Here is a 17,421-nt window from a genome sequence, read left to right on the forward strand (position 1 = left end):
TACAATCTGTGCAGTTATAACTTTAAAGTTAAACTACACACATTGCAAAATAACAATGGCAGAGCTTCCCGGGTTGATCTCCATCTCTGGCGAACTTGGTAAGTGGCATTTGTTTTTCTCCAAGGTAACAGATATAAAAGCATGAGGGTCAAAGTTCAGGGTGTAATGTTATGAGACAGTACATACTTTTTAAGGGCACCTGCAAGACCTACTTAAAGTAAAAAGACAATGTATTCAGATTCGGAACACACCCCTAATGTCTGGAGTGACTTGAAAGGCATACTATTTAAAGACACAGTGACATCTAGTGGACTTTTTTAGCATAGCATACTTAAACTGAATGGTAGAGATAGCTCAGTCAGATTGAGTTAAGTTCAACACATTTTCATTGAGATATACGGACTCAAAATGTGCTCTACCATGTACTTTACACCTGTACCCAAAGCATAAGATGCTATTCTTGCTCCTCTCTACATCACTTAACTCCCTCTGTACCTCCCGCCTCTTAACACGAAACTTCAAAAACACAAGTTTATTAATGGGGCCTTCCTTTACCTGTCACTAGCACCACCATGTCATGCAATTTTATGATATAAAACACAAAGTAACTGGAACATGTATTGTTTTTAAAATGTTAACCCTCTGTTTCATCAGTGTCTGTCATGAGAGGATCGTTCATACATATATGATTGACAATAAAATACGTAACAATCTTCAAGAGCAGTTTATTGCGACATAGCAAGTGTTTACAAAAGAGTGATGTAATGTCAGAGTAACAGCACTTTCAAATAATGGGCTGGTATAGTTTCATAATGTGACAATGTTGAAACAAACAGTATATAATGCATCATTTGGTGACCTTGTCTCTACAAGATACTTTACAATACATGGCATCTTAAATCGATAACTTGTAAAAGTGGCAATATATAAACGGATCACGTTAAAAGTTAGAAAAAATGTTATTATTACTGTTCTAGAAATTCTCTCTATATATACTTTTACACACATGGATATCAACCTGTTTCATGCACGAGTGAGGCCCGTGGGTTTAAAACCGTTCTGGCACAGAAATGAAAAAACACTTTTGGTTTCGTTGGAAAAGATACTGTATAATTGCACGACAAAGTTGAGCTCACTATATCAAATCAACAGAAAAGTTTTTTTTTTCAGCACCAGCACTGGATGTGTGAATTACAAGATACACTTAGAAAAGTTTTCATCTAAGTAACTCAGGTATCATAATGGCACCGGTATCTAAAAGTTTTAAGTGCTACCCCGCCCCACACACACATATTTAACCCCTTGCATTGATTACTCTGTTATTCCTTAATAGTAATTCTGTCAAATTTACTGTTTCCTATGCTCTGAAATTGACTTTACAATCAGCGAGGCCAAAGATTTGGTGACATGTATGGCTGCAGCACATGCCGATGTGTTGAGGGCCAGAACGAGACGATTCGCACAAACCTTTCTGAATTACTCCAAATATGAAGTGCTGTGTGATCTCTTAAGCTGATTTAACCCTTTAATCCTCTATATATTACAAATACATACTGTACAATATCAAAAATGTTTGAAACTAGAAAAATAAAAAATGGCAGAACTACCATGAACTGATGATCTTTTAAAAAATAATACAAAAAAAAACAAAACACATTTTAGGGAACACACTCTAATTGTTAGAGCGAGTGTTAGTGGCCCCAAAGTTTCCTCGAACCTCTTGATTTTGAAACTTATCTGTGAAATACAGAAGTAGATTTGTCATCAAAATAATGTTAACTCAAGGTCCTCTTACTAGCTTTCAACCAAACGAACCAAAGACCACCCATAATTTGTCACGTGTTGACAACTGAGCTTTGGAAAAAGCTGTAGTGGTTTTTTTGTAAGCCGACCTGGTTAGCATAGCGCTGGTTCTCTCACCAAAAAGTAAAAGCTAACGTTAGTCTAAAAACAAACTACACCACAGTCACATGACTGGTGTTACCACCACAACAAGGATGTAAAGCCGTGTTCGGCAGTGACCTCTGTAGCCTCATGTAGCCACTTGTTAGTAACCGCCTTTTTTAAGATATGTAAAAGCTTTAAAATTCACAAGTGGGGTATTTACTAATGCATTCTATGTCATAGAACAAAGCAGGAACATTTCTTAACGGTTCCTACAGTTAAAGGGAAGTTAGATTTAAGCGTTTTCTAGACTTTTTAATGACACTCAGAATAAAATTTAAGACCAATTTAAGACAACATGGCTTGACATCAATTACTTAGTGTTATGGATAATTTGGCCCAAATGTTTGGGGCGATTTTGTGTTTCTCACTCTGCGTGTAAGGTTTCCATTTCCTGAATTCCCGTCATACTAAGTTTGAAAAACTTTTTGCGTAAAATACACTGAGCTATGTACGCATTGCGATGTACGGGTTTCAATCATGCCACAATATCTTGGTAAAATGGCCATTTTTCGTTGAATTTGCACTCCCTATGTCACTTGGCTATCCTGATCTGCATGACGTTATTGCGAGAGGCACTCTGTAAAGATGTGATCAATTATTTTTGACATTTTACATACTATGCCAGACAAAAAAATCCTACCTCCCACATCTTAAAATCTTTAAGACTTTTGATAGATTGATTTAAGACACTTACATAAATTTAGGCCTTATTTTTCGATTAATAATTCAATGCTTTTGAGACTTTTTAAGGATTCACAGAACATCTACTTAAGCTTGTGTTAAACACAGACATTAATCCGTGCATCATACCAAAAACCCATTAAAAAAAGTAACATCAACTTCAAGACGAGGGAACCTGAAGTGCTAAAATGCTAACTCATTTACAAGTATTAGGACTCATTCTTGCAGCACTCGAAAAGGACCCTGAGTTAAGTAACAGAAGCTACCAGGATATAACTCCAGCTCTATGAGTATGCTCATAACAAGTTCAGCAGTGAGCTGGAGAAAGCATTAAACTTTGGAGTTTCTATGACAAAATCTCAGAGTACCTTATACCCCAAAAATGTCAAATATATTCGTTTAGAGAGGATTCAGGTTACTTCCAGTTGAAGTGAGCAAATACTGCAGTTGAGGATCAACTGAGTTAATCTGAAATTAAAATCTAATGTAAATTTGTAGTAAAATAAATGCAAAATACAATTAAAAAAACATAAAAAGGGCTCCAGTGGAAAAAAAAGTTGTGCTTTCATTTGATGAACTGGAAGGTATAAAAACGGTTATTGATGGAGCCATTTCTGCGAAAATCAATGAGATAAAAATACATTTACAGTTAAGAACTTGTGCGGCCGAGTTTGAAGCCACCGAGGGTTCTGATGTGCAGTTTCCAAATAAACAAAACAGTCAGTTATTAATGGTACATGTTGTGGACCTCAACTGCTTGAAACAGACTCGCTCTTCTCTACAAACATCCTACACAGAGTACAGCACTCCGAAATATAACATCTCCAACAAAGGCCTTTTCTCATACACTTAGCTGCCATGACAGTGGTAGGCCTGGTGGATTACATGAATACACACATACATTGTCTCCTATTATACATCGATGTATGTTACAAATATGCAAAGTCAGTTTTATACAAGCCATAAGAACATTTTTCATATCAAATAAACAGAAATACATGGTGGTCTACACATGCTGTAGAGTCTATGTACAGGAATATAAAAAAATAAACACACAAATACGTACATGTATCTTCTCAAAAACCACGCACAGTCCCACAAAAGTGATCTCTTTTCAACAGAACGCACGTCGTCATGGATTATTAGTGTTAAACTCATGTAGTTGTAGCCTATATCACAAAGAATCTGCTACACATTTAAAAATGGCTCTGCAACCTCACACGTTGTCGCAATCCATATTTTACCTCCGTTAAAAAGACTTTGCAAAACAGACAATATTATTATTGAACACTTAAAAATAACATGTAATGAGAAAATGATAACTTTGATCATGGTGGTCTTTTTCTATTTTTTTTTTTTTTGGACTACAAACATTTACAGTGGCACAATGAGATGATCTGTGACCTTGAATTTATCGCTAGCTGGGTTTGGAAAACATCTAAGTCTCTGGTGTTAAATTAGCTCAATAAATGTGCATTTTTGTACAACCTGGAACTTCTTTTTAACTCACACATCACACTGATCTCTTATGAACCAATATTTTACCCACTCATAACTGGTGACACAGTGAGCCCAATTATCCAACCCAAGAACTAATCTGAATGCGCTTTGCCTTGAAAAACTACCTGTCTACAGAACTAAGTCGAAGTTGGACCACTAAGAAGTTCTGCAAAGTTTTTTGTCTTTTCTTCTTTTCTTTTTTTAGCCCCGTTTCCACTGCTAAAAGTTGTGGATGGTACCAGTGGAACCGTTCCATACTGTCCTCATGTTTGGTCCCCCCTCTGTTGGGGTACCTAGCACACAGATCTGGTACTAAAAGGTGGAGCTGTGAACACTGCAGTCTGATTGGTCAATAGGGACGGTCACTCTGCTCAGGGCTGAGTTGTGTCTGGTTTTGAGGCTCATGTAACCACTGTTCATACTGTGGAGAGTTTTATTAGTAAGCTGTAACTATAAAATGAAAGGATGTTTTGCTGCCTCTCACAGCAGCTGGAGTCTGAGAAAAAATAGCTTTGTTCACTGGGGCAACTGCCGGCAACTTTTAAGGTGGAACATTAACTTGTAATGTCACTCAATGCATAAGCTGATGATGAGAATCCATCAGCACACCTTAAATTTCACTGTGACAACTTAGACTATTCCCTTAGGTTTAGTGTCTCTCTTGGATGGCACAGACTTTTAGTAACGAGTGGATCTTCAAGCGTTTATATATATTAATTTCGACCAGGTTATGTGAACTGCACATATTCTAATCCTCACTTGGAGAAAAAAAATCATTGCGGAGCATCGTTCCTGTGGGCTCCGGCAACACTAAACCCCTGCACTTGCCAGAACAGGACTAAATCCACACACTCACTATATAAATATCCCATGGAGAGAGACTCTCACTGCAGCCTGTTTTACATCCCCGCCCACATTTAAGAGCACTGTTTGCGGTGGAATCGCTAGGGTCTAGGTACCATGTCTGAAGGGTTACTGTTGGTTCCAAAGGTACCATACCGAAAGTATTTGGTGGAAACGAGGCTTTAGACACAACCAGGTTAGGTGATAATTTCACTTCCAAATAATGTGATATCAATAACACGGCCCTTTGCGTTGCTGCCCCACTGGACTTTGGCTAGTGTGTAAAATGTTTGCATAACTAATAGAAATGTTGGCCAAAACTATAAGGATGTGACCGCAGGTTGTAAAAAAAATAATCTTGCTTTTAAACTGTGCTTCAGCTTGGTAATGATCTCATTTTAACAGCATCTCTTGTGCAGGAGACTAACTTAAAAACAATCTACTGTCTGCTTACACACAGAGCTCCACTTCCTAAAAGACTGGCAGTTGGTAGCATCTTTAAAAACCCTTAAAAAATGACATGTTTGTGCCTAATCAGTTGTAGAGTCCGCTATACAAGAAGCCATATATTTGAAAAGTTGGTTCACATCATGTGGATCAAGTAGAGATTCATAATTCATTCAAAGCCTTTAACTGCAACTGACTGAGCTCGTCTGATATGGAAATGTCCCAATCTTAAGTCCACAAATGTTTTTAGGATAAAGTATGTTCTGAACATACTTTCAATGCAACAAATAGACTTCATAATCACTGCATTTTTTTTACAAGCTGGGTCTTGTTGTCATAATTTTGGCCACTCACCACCGTCAAAGTAAAGTTTCACCACTGCAACAGGACATATTCATCCATGAATAATTGGAAGCCGTCCATGAAATCACATACAAGGACGCCTTAAACATAACTGCAGGTAACCATAGCAACAGTGGCTTCAAGGACAACTTGTTGGGCATTATTGCTTACGCAAATGCTTGATTGGAGTCCAACAAGGCCAATTAATTACGTGCTTCAGACTGATTTTCAACACCTTAAAAACAACACTTGAGGTCTGAGCAGAGCTGACAAAAGTTTGTACCCCAGTAAAAACAGTATGAACCATTTGCATCAGAAGGTTGTGCACCATTTTGTTTGTTGTACTCTGGCTAGGACAACATGTAGATGGTTGATAGAACCTCAGGCCGTGATGAGTACAGCGTTACACTAACTTATTTGGGTATAAGCCAAATCTACGACAATAAGACGCAGGCTCGGGATCGCAGCTTCTGTTTTAGACTTAAAGTTTCAGTTGGCACTTGTCTAACATCAGACCTGGGTGACAGTACGCACAGGGGTTTTAATGTTCTGATACGGGAAAGGTTTAGTGTGTTTTAAATTCATTGTTACTGAAGATAACATAGTGTAAGCAGAACTGGATTAGGCTGAACCAGCTGTGTGCAAACTGGAAGGCCAGGCAGGCTGAAACAGTCGGAGTATTTGAAGAGAACTGAAATGCTACTTGGCCCAGCTCGCTGTTCAGGACACAGCTACTCAGATTTATGGCAGTAAAGGTCTTTAAGGGCTTTCAGTTCTTCGATTAGCGTCTTGTTTTGGTTCTCCAGGACAGCGACTCGGTTCTCCAGACACTTAACATACTCCTTCTTCTTCCTGCGACATTCGCGAGCTGCCTCTCTGTAGGAGGGATAACACACAGTTTGTCTCGCTTATTCAATTTGGGGGGATTTGGGGCCACTAGTGTGACAATTTTAATAAATAAAAACCCTTGTTGAAACCCAGGCTGGCCTGTTATACTGTACATTGAGACATATTTCTGTCGTTAACCTTCTGAAGCAGCAGCAAAGCCACTATTGAGACCAAACGTACAATGACACAAAATCCCTTGGTGTTCTTACCTGTTCTTCATGAGGCGGACTTCCCGTTTGCGGGTGACCTCCTCAGTAGCGCCCTGGGTGGGGAGGGCAGGGGATGAGGCCATGACCACCCCTGGGGCGATGGTGCTGGCGGGGGCTGCTCGGATCTGATAAGCCTGGACGTCACCTGAGGCGGCTGAAAGGTGGATGTTACATTTTATTTCTTGGTGGAGAGAGATCCACTTTGACTCGGAGAATCAATCAAGTTCACCCGTTTGTTAGGTTGATTGAGAACAGTGCCTTTTTTTTTTGCTGCCAACATCTGAAAATGACCATGGATCTAGGTGCTGAATATCAGATACCACTTGCTTCTGTACACACCAGTTCATTAACACAGCTCACTCTTACCTTGCACCACCACCTGGTTACTGGGAACCAGTATCTGCTGGCCGTCACTGGTCTGTGCGTACTGGAGTATGGTGGCTCCGGGCTGGGCGGTGGCTGCTGCATTTGTCATGGTGAGAGTCTGAAGGCCCTGGACTCCATCTGTACCATTGTTAGCCAGCTGAATGGCCCCACCCTGTGTGATTGCAACTGTGTGTTTGGTGAGAGGGAACAAACGAGAGAATTACTCACATCTAAGAAAAGGAAAATGACACAGTAGCCAAGAAATAATCTGATATATTGATCTATTTTTATTCTCTTTTTATTATCACTCTTTCACTGCTTTTATTCTTTTCATTAATATTTGCTTATTATCACTGTTGTCTTGCTCTTGTCTGGCCTTACTGTTCGTTGAATCGTCGCAAAATGTGGTTATGAAACAAGACCGTACCATTCTGCCTATATGGGGGTGCTCACTGCTGCTGAACATCTTGATTTGACATAGAATGTATTTGTTTTCTAGTAATTCATGATATATAGCCTATTTTGATACAAACATCAGCCTAATTTCTGTTAATAAAAAACTGAAAATGACGCGTGCGTTTAATCAGTAGGCATAATCATTACTATGCATGAATAAATCACCCAGTTGCTCAATCCAAATAAGCTGAGGTGAGTGAGTGCGCTGCAGGACCATCAGAGCACCATCGAGGCCTACGGTGATTTACGGTGGCGGAGCGCATAAACAAACACTTTGGAGGAGGTATGTGCTCTCAAATCAAACTTTTTTGAAGGATTATTCATTTACCTGAAGTGTCTTGAAACAAATTTCACCGCTGATTGTTTTCTTGATAGACTCTGATTTTTTATTTGGCTACATTTTGTCCGACGTGGCCAAACAATTGAGAGCGGTGACGTACGGTCCGTGTGGATGAACTTGTTTGAACCTGAGTTGATTAATGAAGTAACTTTAAGTCAGAAAGAAGGAAAACTGTTTCTAAATGTTTTGATGATGTTTTTGGATGTTAATTTGTGAATGAAATGGCAAGTTCTGACGAGTCAGAAACGACTCCTGTTAAAGACATGGATGAGGCTGCAGCGCGTCTGCGCTCAGAGCATCATACCGTGATGAAGTGAAAGGAATAAAGATAAAGGTAAAATGATAACCCTTTTACTTTTATTATTATCTTATTATGCCAACTGAAGAATTAAATTTGTTTATTTGGGTGTTTTAGCCCTTAATAGTGACACAAGCTGTGAAGTTTGAACAAGGTGTGATGGGTGGAGTTCACCACCCAAATTATGATCTTTGAATCACATCAACCTGCAGCTCCACCAACCCTCCATCACCTACTGTATTGGCCGCTGCTGGTCTGGTAGATGGGCGTGGGCACAGTCACTGTGGTGATCGAAGGTGTGGCAGCTGCAGCAGCGGCAGATGAATCCTCCTCAGCCTTTTCCTCCTCGATACGAGGGACAGCAGGTGCGTCGGACGAGAGATCATTCAGGATTTTCCTGTTGGAACAAAGAACTGTATGAGTCACTCAAAACATGTTGTCCATGTGATGTCCTGTGCTGTATTATAGGCAGCTGGACTTGCTTGAGTTTCTTGGAGATGTTTCACCTCAGGCATCTTAATGACTCTGAAACCCAGAGCTCACATGTGACCTCAAGTACTTTGTAAGGGATCATATGCACAAAGGGTTTAAAGCCTGCTACTCTGCACCAGACATTAGAGCTGAGGAAGCCTCTTAGACGAGAGGTGAAACGTTGTTAAGAAACTCAAGCAAGTCCAATTGCCTCCGATATAGTACTTAGGACACCCAATGTTTTGTGTTGTAGTTTGTGCTATTAATGCAGGGGAACACCCTTTAAAAATACAAATGTAGCCAAAAAGTACCAAATTTTTAGTGTTTGATTTAGTTATGAAATATCCTGATCATCTTGGTGATCTCCTCAAAGTTTTGCACTGACCTGTATGAGGGGCGTCGTGACAGAATCTCTCTGCGCTTCTGGGAGTCAGTCACACTGTCTACTGACTCCTGTGAATCCTCACTCTCTGCTATGGTGGAGATCTGGAACAAACAAACAAACAAACCGATAAAGAAGACAGAAAAACACTGCATATGTTCTTCATATTGTGGCTATGAAACACCTAAAACTAGAATTTCACATGTGTTTCACCTGTACAGCCTGGACCTGTGGGGACTGGATAACAGATGGCTGTGCAGCCTGGATCACACCGTGGACCTGAACCGTCTGTCCGTTGGGAAGCTGTACGAGTGTTACTGTGGGACCTGTTGCTGAGGCGTGGCCTGTTGTCATGGTTACCTGAAATCAGAGGTGATTCATGTACACTTGAACTATTTTGTTTTTGGCACATTTGTGGCATTCAAATTTTTTTTGAATTCACTACTTTCCCAACACCTAATGGCGCTGACGTCCTCTGTTACCTGTGCCAGAGTAGCGATCTGTGCCTGGGCGATCTGATGGGTCTCCGCCTCAGTCACAGCAGCCTCCACTCCCTGCTGAACCTCCACTGACTCCATCTTCATCGGCTAAGCTGAGGATGAAGATTAAAGAGAAGATGTTAACACTGACCCTCACAGCAGCTGCATTATCTGAAGTATCTGCATCCCAGATGGTGTGTGTGCTGCAAACACAGCAAACAATACAAACTGAAAAACACACAAGTAGATTCTGTGTGCTGATAGTTTTTTTATTTCTTGCTGATGACAAGATTTCACTAAAGTCAAAAGCCTCCAAAAAAGGCAGAGAGATCATTTTATAACTCTGAGTTTTGACAGAAATCCCATCTGCGACTGATAAAGAGCCGACTGGGCTCCAAAAGCTGAACGTTATCCAAAATGTAATCAGGTGAAACAAAGGCAGCATTCTTTCAACAGTGTTGCAAGTCATTGTGAAGCAGAAATACAAAACAACAATAAGGCATTCAGAGGGACAGCTTAGGTTTCTCTTCTTGTTTACATACTAATGCCACCATGACCAACAACAACCAACATGTTCAGGAGGAAGAAGCCAGACGGTGACAGGGAGACTGGCTCCTCTGTGACATCACATGACCCTTCCTCCTGTAATAGACACTTTTTAAACCAAGCGGTGTGAATGACCTTTTTAATGGCCAGCCATAATTATTAACAAGAATACACTGAATGCATCACTTTCATTGAGGGTCAGGTTGCGGTAAAAGAGGCGACCGAAACCATTAAAGACCCATTAAATCTGAATTTAAGACTTTTTAAGGCCTTATATTAAGGAAACTTTACTTCAGGCCCTGTAGACACCCTGTTATTCTTATTCTATTAATGTATATATTGTAGCATTATACATATTTTATATTTCTCATTGTAGCACTAGTTTATACAGTGTAATGTAGAACAATGCACATATTTGTATATTTTTTACACACTTAGTCTCAGCACAGTGACAATATATATTTTACTTTTAGTATCTTAAGTACTGTTATCAAACACCATAGTATAATGCACATTTTGTTTCGAATGCACATTTGTATTTCTATTTTATTTTATTTAATTGCTTTATATCTATATACTTCTATCTCATACTCTTATACTTATTGCTTATAATTCTCTATTCTGTACATCATTGACTGTAATGAATCAAAATTTCCACTTGGTGATCAATTATTCATATAATAATAATTATAATTATTAATATCAAGTATGTCTGATCCTGATTTACACTTATATATATCGTCACTGTGCTTAAACTATATTTTATTTTTAATATCTTAAGTACTAGTGTTAGACATTGTAGCATAATGCACATTTTTATTATATTGCTTTATATTTAAATACTTCTATTGCATACTCTTTTTCTTACTTCTTATAATTCTCTATTCTTTACATCTGAGCGACAGTAACGAATCACAATTTCCCCTCGGGAATCAATAACATATATCTGATTCTGATTTTATAACTTTACATCACGACACAATGTCCCCTTGCTTGAGACAGTATTGCACCAATAATTCAAATACAACTCTGTTTGCATTGTAATTTTTAGTCTAATCTAGTTTTATATACTTCTATTTATTTTTATTGTGTGAATCTGTAATTATTTTTTTGTCATTGATCTGCTTCAACACTCCAATTTCCCCACTTAGGATTAGTAAGAATTTATCCTACATTATCTTAAAGTACAAGTACCTCATAAGTAAATGAATAAATGTATTTAGTTGTCTCAACCTCTGGGATTCAAACTAAACACCAAACAGTATAAACTAATGAACTAACTCTGCACCAATCTAACTGCACATTTATTATCAGTGTAATAATCTGCAGAGGCTCTCAGGTCTGACTCCAGGCGCTACAGTGAGTGTTGATCTGGGGACGTGTTGTTCAGTGATCTCACACTGTGCGTAGCTTCTCTCCGCTGCATGATTGGCTTTACACATTTCTCCCTCTGCTTTTCAAAAATCACTTGTGTGACAGCACAGCCACATGGCCGGGCAACGCCCCCTCAACGCACACACACCGGTCACATCCCGGGAGATAACCAGCCATTCAAACTTCACACACACAACATGATGCGAGTTAAATCTTCAGGCCCGGTGTTTATGTTTACAACGTGCACGTGAACGCGACGGCCTGCATATGGCCCATATCTACCACGAAAATTAATATAATAATAACAATAAGATAATAATTGACAAGGTGAGCACATGTTGAATCAGAAATAATCCACATAAGATCGCAAAGATTAAATAAATGGAGCAAGCAGCAGGAATAAATAGACATATCGTGAATGGTGGGTTCAATGCGCTGTTTACGGGAAAACAGCGCAAATCTGTGCGCATAAATGTATAAAGGTTACAGCACCATCTGACATTTGGGTGTATTAACAAGGCTAAAGTCCTGTCACGGTTCCTGGTGTGTTCACACACACACTGTCCCTCCTGGTTCACTGTCAAAGCCGCGTATTAGCTCCGTTTCTGCCCCAAACAGCCGCAGCCTCCCCTCCCTCCATCCTGCTACAAACACACCGCGGCGCCATGATCTCTTTGTTTCCTTCGGGCCGAACCCGACCAGACCGACACTTTCTAACGGCCGCGTCGCCGTCTCCCTGAGACCCGGACACTGCTCCGTCCTTACCGATACAGACTCCCTTCGTCACTCCCGGGCCTCCGGAGCTCCACTTTTATTCTGGCCGACACGTAAGAGCCCGCGTCAGGCTACACCTCCGCCGCGTCACCGGGAACAACAACACGGAGATTGGAGAAGGACGAGAAAGCAGATGGCGACACTGGCCGGAAATGGCCGACGTGCGGACGGAGAAAGGCGGAAAGTGCCGAAGAGTGGCGGAACATAACGACACCCTCCTGCCTCGTAAAACGTTTGGCTAAACGACAACATTTTTTTTTATAATAAGCAGTTTAATAATTATGTAACAAGAAAAACAATAATCTGTCGGATAAACACGACGGTCATTAAAGCTGCACCCGCCATAGCCTATTATTAACTACAACTTAAAGGGTCATTAAGTTCACCTGAATCTAATAACCTGTATTTTTATTTAAATATGGAAAATATTTTTAGTTTGAGTATAGATATACACAGTATGGACACTTTTAATGAGGGGATGTAACAAAGAAAATTTACTTTACTGCAGTACATCCAGAATGCTGCTGCTCGGGTCCTGACCAGAACCAGGAAACACGAGCACATTAGTCCTGTGCTCAGGTCTCTACACTGGCTTCCTGTGGCTCAGAGAATAGACTTTAAAGCAGCTCTGCTTGTGTACAAGTCTCTCCACGGCCTAGCACCAAAGTACATCTCTGACATGTTAGTGCCATATGAACCATCTCGGACTCTGAGGACCTCAGGGACCGGCCTCCTGCTGGTGCCCAGAGTCAGGACTAAACATGGGGAATCAGGATTCCAGTTTTATGCAGCTAAAATCTGGAACAGTCTTTCTGAAGATGTGAGACAGGCCTCTACTCTAACAATGTTCAAATCTAGGCTCAAAACAGCTCTATTTCACTGTGCATATGACTGAAAGGATCTTATCTTATAATGATTATTTATGTTTTTATTTTGTATTGTGATTTTAATGCATTTTCTTGTTTTGTAAAGCACTTTGAATTACTTTGTGTACGAATTGTGCTCTACAAATAAACTTGCCTTGCCTTGCCTACTTAAATACTGTACTCATTTATTTATTTATTTATTTACTAATTTATTGAATTAATAATACTTTATAGTATAGTTTTGAGGTACTTGTACTTTACTTGAGTAGCCTATTTTCAAAGGCATGTCCAAAGTCTGGCCTGGGGTAGTGGCATAAGGTAGTTACGATGGGCCCCAGCCCATGCTATTATGACAGGCCCTAGTGCATGCTATTGTGCACATACCATCTCCTCACATGACATTGGATAACATCAACATACATATTAACTAGCTATCATCATTTCATATCTTTATATAACAAAAAATATCTAAGAAATTATTAATCTAATTTAACAATTTTAATAGCTGATATATAATTAAAGAATATTTGATTTACATAATAGTTGATTTATAGTTGCAGAATAAGCATATAATTTTGTTACAGATGTGATTGACTATTTTACAAAGAAAGAAAAAACAAACTGCGCAACTGCACTGCCTTCAATGACTATACTTACACCTGGGGGCAAATCGTGGCCCGCAGGCCAATTTTAAACGGTCCTCTGGTCGTTATTCAAAATAAACTATATGTGTCCTCACACATTATTGGTTAATCAATCAAGATCACTTACACTTTTTCCACTCACCTCACAATGGCAGGACTAACATACAGTTTGTAGACATGCACCAACCAGGAACTACCCACGCAGAATTAATGTGTTTTCATAAACAGACAGCAAACAAGCAAACGAATGGCCACCTAACGGCAGACATTTTCCACTCCACTGTAAACCCCAATCCATCCATGACGCAAAATTTTATTGCAAAGTCACAAATGCCCCAGATTCTCAAAATGACTTAAAAACTTTATGTTCACTTGACACAACCTACTCATCCCTTGTGGTCTGGACATATCTTTTCTATATGAAGTCAACTGTTGCAGAATTTTGAGTTAATCTGACTAAAAATCATAAAGCCGATTTCGCCTAATTAGTTTAAGACCAATGAACAATACTACCATTGTGCACTTAACATACTGTGGTGTGTTGGGGCTAAATGAGTGGAGTTTCCCAGCATGCCATGAGACAATGTGTTCACGGCCACTTACATTACCCATTACACATTGATTAATATTTCTGTATTTCAAAATGGTTCTAATGGGTCACACTTATTGTTGTGGTAAAAGAGATTTTACACCATGAGTTAGGTCATATACACAATTAGTGACATCCCATCTGTGTGGCCAATAAGGTAATAACATAGAATTGTATTAAGGAGAAATGTGAAGGACTTCCCAGTTCAGACTTAATCTTATGCCTGTCATTCTTGCAATAAAGACACCAGAGTTCACCACAATAATGTTTATAAAACAATAAAATGTAAAATAGCAGTAGTATAATGTGTACTTGAAGTTTCTATGACATAATTTTAATGCGCATACAAGAACACCATAAAGTTATGTTAAAATGACATAAAATTCCTGCAAGGCAATGATCACGTGCTACATTTATTTTATGTCTGGAACACTCAAAACTTTTATGTCACCGTACTGTACTAAACTAAAAGTTTTGAGTGCAAGCTGTTTCCAAAAAAATGTAAGTTGAGTGAGCGAACTGGGGTTGTCAGTGTAGATAACAGAAATGGCCACAGCAAAGAAGTGTCAAATTGACTGCAAGGGCTGCTGCCTTCATGAGAGGTGTGAAGTTGAATACTTTTTCACTGAAAGATGAAACAGTTGCGTTTGTCTCGTTTGTATGAGATTTTTTTTAATAACTTGTATTATGTGAGAAGAAGCTGGCTGCAAGTATTTTCACATTATCTAATCTGACTCCCATTCATAAAAGTTTGGACACCCCTGGGCTTGAAGCAGGGTCCATCCTTGAGAGGTTGCCGGTCTATCATTCTCATTCACACATGAATTTAGTCTTCAGTTTAAAACCTAGGACCACCCTCTCGCTGTGAGGGGAAAGTGGCAACCACTGTGCCACCATCTGGCTTACATACATCACTGTGACATTACCTAAGAAAAAAAAAATCAATATACTAATGCTACTCACTAGTCATCCAAACCCCTCCATATGCATACTTTGACATTTTGACATGTCAACGTAGGAAAAGCACAGGTTTAGATTGTACTGTAGCCTCAACAAGTCAAAATATCCAACATGAAAAAGGTCAGTTTTGGAGAAAGCATTCTCACTGTAACCACCAGAGGGAAGCATGAGACCATTAATACACACAGCAGCTGAGCTCTGCAGGTACACTGGAATACATACCTCACATAAAATACATATAGATAGTCTTGAGGTTTTGAAGATAATAAATCTATAAATAATAAATAAAAAATAACAGGATTTTGTCCTCATGTTTCATTGTGATAATGAGGTGATTTATCTGACCAAATTACCACCTTCAACCCGAGGCTCAAACCATACTTTTGCTACCTAATCCTGAGATAGGGTTTTGAGCACCAATATGCCTCAGGATGGGATACATATCTAAATCTTGGTACCAGATTCTCCGCCACTCAACTGAGAATGATAAAAATACATCCCTTACATTTATACTAGTGACAGCATTGCCGCATCTTTAAACACACAGTAATCTGGCTCTCCTTATTTCTGATCCAAATGTTCAGGAAGTTTTTAATGGGAACCGAATTATCCGAAAAGGTCTCCTCCCCAAAACAAACAGACTAAAACTGGTAAAAACACTGAAAAAAGCAGCTTCATGTCACCAAATCAATGTTTTTCTGATGCTCTCGTCACAGAGGAGCTGCGGTGGCTGACGTGAAAACAAGAATGGCTCTAACTAGAGTCAGTGTTTGGTTTGTCCATCCTGGGCTACTGTAGAAACATAGTGGTGCAATGTGGCAATCTCCATGGAAACGGACCTGCTCCCTATATGGATATACACTCACCGGCCCCTTCATTAGGTACACCTGTTCAACTGGTCCTTAACGCAAATAGCTAATCAGCCATTCACATGGCAGCAGCTCAATGCATTTAGGCATGTAGACACGGTCAAGTTCAAACTGAGCATCAGAATGAGGAAGAAAGGTGATTTAAGTGACTGTGAACGTGGCATGGTTGTTGGTGCCAGAAACTGCTGATCTACTGGGATTTTCACACACAACCATCCCTAGGGTTTACAGAGGATGGTCTGAAAAAGAGGAAATATCCAGTGCCAAAATGCCTTGATGATGCCAGAGGTCAGAGGAGAATGACCAGACTGGTTCAAGATGATAGAAAGGCAACAGGAACTCAAATAACCACTGGTTACAACCAAGGTCTGCAGAAGACCATCTCTGAACCTACAACACGTCCAACCTTGAAGCAGATGGGCTACAGCAGCAGAAGACCACACCAGGTGCCACTCCTGTCAGCTAACAACAGGAAACTGAGGCTACAGTTCACACAGGCTCACCAAAACTGGACAATAGAAGATTGGAAAAACGTTGCCTGGTCTGATGAGTCTGGATTTCTGCTGCCACATTCAGACGGTAGGGTCAGAATTTGGTGTAAACAACATGAAAGCATGGATCCATCCTGCCTTGTATCAACGGTTCAGGGTGCTGCTGGTGGTGTAATGGTGTGGGGGATATTTTCTTGGCACACTTTGGGCCCCTTAGTACCAACTGAGCATGGTTTAAACACCACAGCCTACCTGAGTATTGTTGCTGACCGTGTCCATCCCTTTATGACCACAGTGTACCCATCTTCTGATGGCTACTTCCAGCAGGATAACGCACCATGTCACAAAGCTCAAATCATCTCAAACTGGTGTCTTGAACATGACAATGAGTTCACTGTACTCCAATGGCCTCAACAGTCGCCAGATCTCAGTCCAATAGAGCACCTTTGGGATGTGGTGGAACGGGAGATTCTCATCATGGATGTGCAGCCGACAAATCTGCAGCAACTGTGTGATGCTATCATGTCAATATGGACCAAAATCTCTGAGGAATGTTTCCAGCACCTTGTTGAATCTATGACACCAAGAATTAAGGCCATTCTGAGGACAAAAGGGGTGCAGCCTGGAACTATCAAGGTGTACCTAGCAAAGTGCCCAGT

General features: G+C 39.9%; 1 protein-coding gene across 1 annotated transcript; it reads right to left on the reverse strand.

Annotated features, from left to right (window-relative positions):
• Positions 1-3,967: 3,967 nt before the first annotated feature.
• Positions 3,968-12,476, reverse strand: creb1b (cAMP responsive element binding protein 1b). The gene is made up of 8 exons (XM_033617801.2): positions 12,335-12,476; positions 9,653-9,762; positions 9,384-9,530; positions 9,174-9,274; positions 8,554-8,714; positions 7,224-7,409; positions 6,858-7,011; positions 3,968-6,636 (listed from the first exon to the last, which is right to left on the reverse strand). Exons 2-8 carry the CDS (start codon positions 9,752-9,754, stop codon positions 6,492-6,494), a joined length of 996 nt encoding a protein of 331 aa, XP_033473692.1. The 5' UTR covers positions 9,755-9,762; positions 12,335-12,476; the 3' UTR covers positions 3,968-6,491.
• Positions 12,477-17,421: the final 4,945 nt, after the last annotated feature.

The sequence above is a fragment of the Epinephelus lanceolatus genome, chromosome 14 (assembly GCF_041903045.1).
Source record: "Epinephelus lanceolatus isolate andai-2023 chromosome 14, ASM4190304v1, whole genome shotgun sequence".
In the NCBI taxonomy this organism is placed as follows: Eukaryota; Metazoa; Chordata; class Actinopteri; order Perciformes; family Serranidae; genus Epinephelus; species Epinephelus lanceolatus.

Excerpts from the sequence above, each read along its gene's own strand:
- creb1b (XM_033617801.2), bottom strand. The coding sequence starts at position 9,754 with ATGAAGATGGAGTCAGTGGAGGTTCAGCAGGGAGTGGAGGCTGCTGTG. Across the intron at positions 7,012-7,223 it reads TAACCAGGTGGTGGTGCAAG|CCGCCTCAGGTGACGTCCAG; the intron begins GTAAGAGTGAGC and ends TCCACCTTTCAG. Across the intron at positions 6,637-6,857 it reads GTCCGCCTCATGAAGAACAG|AGAGGCAGCTCGCGAATGTC; the intron begins GTAAGAACACCA and ends TCCCTCCTACAG.